General features: G+C 41.7%; 1 protein-coding gene across 1 annotated transcript; it reads left to right on the top strand.

Annotated features, from left to right (window-relative positions):
- Positions 1–2,777: 2,777 nt before the first annotated feature.
- LOC122077227 (glycosyltransferase BC10) lies at positions 2,778–4,206 on the top strand. Its single transcript, XM_042643098.1, has one exon. It carries the CDS (start codon positions 2,984–2,986, stop codon positions 4,079–4,081), a length of 1,098 nt encoding a protein of 365 aa, XP_042499032.1. The 5' UTR covers positions 2,778–2,983; the 3' UTR covers positions 4,082–4,206.
- Positions 4,207–7,217: the final 3,011 nt, after the last annotated feature.

Genomic DNA, 7,217 nt, shown 5'->3' with positions numbered 1-7,217 from the left:
GCCCCTGTTGCGCGCGCCGCCGGTGTAGCCTACGCCACTCGTACGAAGATTCCATTTCAGGCTATCTCATTGCTCCAACTTAAAAAGGTCATATCTCCCTCATTTTAAGTCGGATTTGAGTGATTCAAGTTGGAGATTCTTCATCTCTCCGAGCTCTACACATCTGAGGGAAGAAATCAGGCAGAGGGCTTGCTGAGGTGGTCGGAAAAACGAGTTGAAGCTCGTGGAAGGCTAAATGTTTGAATGAAACACTTCCATCCTCTTGCACTTCATCCATAGCCACCATTAGAGGCTTAGGAAGCTGCTGGAAACCAAGGTAGCAAGTCCTATTGGTTGTTGCCAAGAGAAAAGAAAAGAAAATAGAAGAGAAGAGAAGAAGAGGGAAATAGAGAAGAAGTTTTTTCCTCTCTTTGTGTGTGTGTGAATGTGAATGTGAATGCCATTGTTGCTCCATGAAAGTAAAGACAAGGAGAAAAGAAAGAAGAAGAACCTAGAATTTGGTTCTTGTGAGTTGCTTCAAGAAACCCAAGTGCCAACCGGGGTTGAAGCATTGGCGGCACCGAGACAACGTGGTTGTGGTCCGCATCAAGTGGAGATTGACATTATTGCATCTCCGACGGTTACTCCTTGCCAAGGTAACCTCAATTTTGCCAAATTTCCATTATTATAAATCATTGTAGGCAAGATGTTTGATAAAATGCCTAAGTGATAGTTGTAGTCTATTTGGGGGAAATTTGCATGTATGAGTGCTTCACTATAGGGCATTGTTATAAGCCCAATTTGATTTTATTGGTGTTCAGTGGGTGCTGGACACAGGGGCTATGTGTTCCTTGGTAGGTACAACTACCTAAACCTATTTACCGTGGGTGCGGCCTCTCAGATCATTCTGAGAAAACTAGGGTGAAGACCTAGCCATTGTATGTCATTGGTGGAAACTGGGAATGTGTTCCCTTGGCTGTGGGTGCAGTCATAATTAGTATTGAGTAAATACTGAGCCCGACAGTGGGCATTACTCCGTGCATGTAGGCAACTGGCCGAAGCACGTATTTCTTGTGTTGTGGATGTGTATGCTCGTATTTGTATTGTGGATTGGAGTGCTTGGCTGCAGAATGGGTGTGCACATCTGGTAGACCTGACCACTTGGTGGTGCAGTGTGGATGTGCATACGACTGTGTATGTATGTAACAGTGATTACCGTGTGAGGTTTATGAGACAGCTCTGGGCAGCAATACAAGTTATATGAGTAAGTTTCATGCAACAGTAAGAATGGTCAGTAGTATACATAGCAGCTCTGGGCAGCATCAATAGACTGTGCTATTGAAGTGCAAATAGTGATTGCCACATCAGGGGTACAGTTGGAAAGTGAAAAAATATTTGGCACACTGATTCACCCCCCTCTCAGTGTCAATCGGGACCCAACATTAATGAAGTAAGGAAGAGGGTTCCTCAGATGCCAGTTTGGAAAATCTCTCATACTATACTAATAGGGGACATGAAAAATGGTATCATCCACATGAAACCTACGTGATAATGATAAAAAATAAATAAATAATGTAATTATTAAAGCCTAATAGGCTCTCATAGTCTCATTGTATTTTTTTTCTTTTAATGGTTGGATAGAAGATAACCGGGAAAAAAATCGTCTGTAATTCCGATCTCGTACAATTCCGTGCAATACCACCTTCAGGCGATGACACGTGTATTGATACCAATACAATGGTCCAGATCTAATTTAAATGCCTCTTCACTGATTTAATGTTTTATTAGTTGTACCAGATCTGGACCATTGTATTGGTATCAATACACGTGTCACCGCCTGAAGGGGGTATTGCACGGAATTGTACGAGATCGGAATTGCAGACGATTTCAACCCAGATAACCGTGGTCACTTTTTTTTTTTATATATTCAGTAATTGTAGTATCAATGTGTACAGAATTGTACAACCAGCAACCCCAATCACAGGGGGTTGAAATCGTCTGCAATTTCGATCTCGTACAATTCCGCGTAATACCACCTTTAGGCGGTGACACGTGTATTGATACCAATACAATGGTCCAGATCTACTACAACTAATAAAACATTAAATCAGTGAAGAGGCATTTAAATCAGATCTGGACCATTGCATTGGAATCAATACACGTATCACCGCCTGAAGATGGTATTGTACGAAATTGTACGAGATCGGAATTACAGACGATGTTTTTCCCAACCACAGGTGAACACCGTGAACTTGGACTGTATTTTGTTAACAATGATATTTGCCTGAAATTTAAGGATTCCACCACTTTTCAAATCATCTGATGCAAGCTGGTCCCACAGATGAAGACCCTAAACTACATAGATTTATCAATTTGCTTAAATTTTAGTGTAAAGTAATTAATATTCCAATTCCCGATACCCAATTGGATTAGTTTACCCATGATCAACGGCACTGGCAGATATTTTTACCGAAACGGATCTCGGGTTAGGTGGTGAAATGTGAAGAGAGACTTTACCAAAAAAAAAATGTGAAGAGAAGAGAGAGAGAGAGAGAGAGAGAGAGAGAGAGAGAGAGAAAAGGAGGTGTCAAAAGGGCTATGGTATGACCTGATCACCAGTAAGCCACGTGTCATAAAATTCTGAATCAACGACGAGGGAAGGGTGGTGAGCGACTTGATCATCTGATTAAAGAGTTAGCGTTCTAATTATATAATAAATGCCCTTTCCAGATCAGATTATAGAGTTTCTTAATATAATCCCAATATTTTGTACTATACCTTAACCTACTCCCCTCTTGCAACCGGAAAGTTTCGATTTTCCTGAGCTTCTGCCGCCGATTCTCCTATCTTAGACCCTACCTGCCCTACCAACCCCACCAGGTCACCACCACCCCCACACACTTCAATCTCACATTCTCTCTCTCTCTCTCTCTCTCTCTCTCTCTCTCTCGCTCTGTGTGTGATAGTGTAAGTGGCGAAGCATCCAAAAGCAGACTAAGAGAAGATGTTAGCTCCGTTGCCTTTTTCTCTCTGCTGTGCTCTCCTTCTCTGCCTCCCTTTGGCGATCATCTTCACCATCACCAACCCAATCCCCATCACCACACTCACCACAACCCACAAGAAATACCCAGTAACGCCGCCGCCTTCACCTCCGGAAGATGACGAATCTCTCTTCCGCCTCGCCGCCAGAATGAACCCAAAACCATGGCCTCCTGGCTCACCCAAAAAGTTAGCCTTCATGTTCTTGACGACCACCCCTCTCCCCTTCGCCCCGATTTGGGAACTCTTCTTCAACCAAACCCATACGAACAAGAATCTCTTCAACATCTACATCCACGCGGATCCGTCCTTCCCTTACGATCCACCTTTTTCCGGGGTATTCACCGGCCGGGTCATTCACTCCAAACCTACCCAACGGTCTACTCCATCGCTAGTCTCAGCCGCGCGTCGCCTACTAGCCCACGCCCTCCTCGATGACCCTGCCAACGCTATGTTCCCTCTCCTCTCCGCCTCCTGCATCCCTCTCCACTCCTTCAATTTCACTTACCAAACCCTAATCCGATCAAAGAAGAGCTTCATCGAGATCCTCAACAACGAACCAAGCGCCTACAGTCGATACGTCGTGCGTGGAGAAGAAGCCATGCTCCCCGAAATACCTTTTGAGGACTTCCGACTCGGGTCTCAGTTCTTCGTCTTGACACGTCGACACGCGAGGCTTGTCGTGAAGGACGAGCGTGTCTGGGACAAGTTCAACTTGCCGTGCGTTCGGTGGGACACTTGTTACCCTGAGGAGAACTACTTCCCGACATTGCTGAACATGAAAGACCCGAATGGGTGCGTACCCGCTACACTCACTCACGTTGACTGGACGGGTCTATCGGACGGCCACCCTCACACTTACCAGGCTTCCGAAGTGGGGCCCGAATTGATCCTCTCTCTCAGGAGTGATAGACCGAGATACGGCGATACCGGAGGCGGGAACGTTACCAATTCCTCGACCCGGACCAAACGGGATGACCCGTTTCTGTTTGCACGGAAGTTCTCGCCGGAGTCTCTCCAGCCATTGATGAGAATAGCTAATGAGTTCATCTTCCGAGACTAAACTATGTGGCAAAATTGTAAATTTGTAGATTGAAATATAAGGAAAGAAAATCCGGAGAATCTTAAGAAACGATCCTTTGATTTGTTACCCATTCTACCAAATAAAAAAGATCTGTTACTTATTAACGTTCTTCTTTTTCTCGGGGCGTGGGTGGTCGGAACTCGGAACAATGTGTTGGATTTCCCAGCGAGTTACGTGTTTTAATCTTCTGAGTTATAGGTCCCACTCCGTCTCTACTGGATCTGTTTTCGATAATCCTTTCCTCTCTTTTGCCATTTCATTTCCTGTCAAGAAGATATGACGCGAGAGAAAACATGCTTTGTGTCGCTACACGTGCATTCCCTGATGCGTAGTTAATTAAGGCTATAAATTCTGGTAGTGCCAATGAGGCAGTGACGGGTATTTTTTATTTTATAAGGGTGGAGTCGTCATTTCGTCTCCCCCTTAATCTGAAACGGACCTACGTCAAATTTGGTCTTTGGGTAGTTGGACCTGGGCCTCCAATTGTCTGTTTTTCACTCAAGTGGTGGGCCATTCATATTGGATTTTGACGTAGGCAACTTAGGCCTTGACTGTTTTGGTCAAAGAATTATCCATTTATGGATGCAATGTTAATGTGGCAATGGACTAGTGGGCCATGTGGGCTGAAGTGGTGAATTCCCTTCTATGAGCTTTAAAGAAACCACAGGCACATTTTAGGATATCCCAAAAATAATACCTAAATAAAATTAAAATATCTACCACAGTATGCCTTATTAGGCACTAGGCAACGGACTTATATGGGTCGAATATTATCTAAATCCAGTCCATTAATACTGGATATGGATGTAGTGACCTCAGATCTGATCTGATCCAACCCATATATGGCATATCTGATTAATAATTGGTCAGTTATATTGTAAAGTTTCTAGCCCGTGTTTTCAGAGATATTAAATTGAAGGGTATCATTTGTACTTTCATTACTTTTTTGGGAGAAAGAACACTTCTGAACATGTGGCCCCCACATTGAGTTTATTGTATTTTACAAGGGTGGGGGCATCATTTCACCCTCCCCTCTGTTTTTGGGCATAAGGCCACGTGACATCGTGACCACAGCATTCTTTTGCCCCTTTTGTCTTACGATTTTTATGTATATCTTTCACAAGTCAGTACAATACGATTGAGTTTAGCTTTGAAATTTGATAGATGATCAATAAACGTGATCGTCCCCTACTCTCACAAAAACAAGTGAAACTATATGAAGAGAAGGTAGGGTTGCAACTACAACCCGAATTCGGAGTGTAGATGGGCAAATCCAAGCCCAACTAGGCACAACGAGAGAATCTAAGGTCTATTAAGCACAGCCTTTGTATGGGCAAGCTTTGTCCTGGAGTTTCTGTAGTGGGTCTTCTGTGGTTTGAGCCCGTTATTTTATGACTGGGCCTGGGCTTGTTATCAGGTTTTTTTTTTTTTTTTTTTTTTTTTTTTTAAATCAAGTATCCTAAGTGCCAAATTTGGGAGCAGACGATTGGGTGGACCTGGGATGCATGTTTGAATCCTCTCAGCCGTCCATGCACTGAGGTGTGGGGCACGTTGGGGAGGATCTGGACTATTTATGGTGGGCCATAGGACGTCATGAGGTCACGTGAAAACTTCCATTTCGTAAAAAAAGTTGCCAAAACTGCTAAGCTATATATGTTTGAGGCAAAGGGGTCAATTTAGGACTAAAACTGAAAATTGCAAACGACCCATCCATTAAATTATTGGTCTGGTTCTGGATCTATTGCTTGGAATAACTTATTGGTTTAGACTGGTTCCGGTCCAGTTCTTCCAATAGTTCCAAAACCAATAGGCCAATTAGTAACCATTGGAACCGGAACCGCTATGACAGGTATACATTATGCATAAATCTTGGATTTGGAATCTGATTCTGTTAGAACTTCGGGAATAGATTCTTTGAGCGAACAGGGTATTCTAAAATATACACACTCATATGATAAAACTATGATGGTTCATGGACAATTGGTATAATCGGATTGCAGAACACACCAATGAAATATGATAAAACAATATCATACGAAGGAAAACAGCAAAACGGGAAAAATATACACAATTGTTGGGTAATGAAATTAGAAAGAGGGTGACATGTAGGATAATGTGGATCAGTTCACGAAACCATCTAGCTACACTCTCTAACCTGTTGCATCTCCCTAACAAACTTGCATTCAATCATAACTATCATTTTTCTATAATCCATGTGAAAAGACGTAATGTACATCATTGGCTAAAACAAATGTTTAGCATGCATAACATATGTGAGAAGAAATTATGGGCACATAATTATTAAAGACAACACTTTTTTTAAAGCTACTTTTTAATCTATTGGAATTGATTTGGACCATAAAAAAGCTTAATATCAGATAAGAAACTTTTGTTTGATCCATCAAAGTAGAAGTACTTGTGTAGTAGTTGTAGTAACTAAATTGCATGTCTTTCACATGAGATAGATATATATATATATATATATATATATAGGGATGTCAATTCCAAGCTCGCATCGGTAGACTTGACCAAGCCTTACATGTTTATGGCCCGATCTAGACCGGCCCAATTAATAAAGGTGTCGGGCTTGAGCCTGACACATTTATAAATAGGTAGCACACGGTGTAGCCACCTAGCCCGTCGGGAGCCCGATCGGCCCGACACATTTACAAGCCTGATTTGAACCGATTCCTTTAAGCCCTATCTAGCTCGACCCCTTTAATACTACTTTTTTTTTTTTAATTCTATTTGTATTTAGTCCTAAGGGTGTGTGATATGTACATTTGAGATGATAATAATTGTTATATGAACATTCATCTTTTTTATGCATAGTTTAATTGATTTGAACTTACTAAACTTGGGTTATGTAGGCATAGTTTAATTGATTTAAGTTTCTGGGTTAAAGATCAAGTACTTTAGTAATTTAGTTACTTTGCGCATCTTTGACTTAATTCATTTTAACTATTGGATCTTTTTCTTTGTTATGCCCATATTTGTTTCATTTTTTTTTTTTTTTTTTTTTTTTTTTAGTAAAGAGATAATTTATTTGAATAAAGGAGGAATTTACAACGTGGGGGAACAAAGTAACCCTACTAAGATTTATTTAGTAGTTGTA

Source organism: Macadamia integrifolia, chromosome 4, assembly GCF_013358625.1.
Source record: "Macadamia integrifolia cultivar HAES 741 chromosome 4, SCU_Mint_v3, whole genome shotgun sequence".
In the NCBI taxonomy this organism is placed as follows: domain Eukaryota; kingdom Viridiplantae; phylum Streptophyta; class Magnoliopsida; order Proteales; family Proteaceae; genus Macadamia; species Macadamia integrifolia.
The sequence above is the reverse complement of the archived record's forward strand: the minus strand, read 5'-3'. Positions and strand labels throughout refer to the sequence as shown.

Bases quoted from the DNA above. Each gene is read 5' to 3' on its own strand.
- LOC122077227 (XM_042643098.1), top strand. From the start codon at position 2,984: ATGTTAGCTCCGTTGCCTTTTTCTCTCTGCTGTGCTCTCCTTCTCTGC.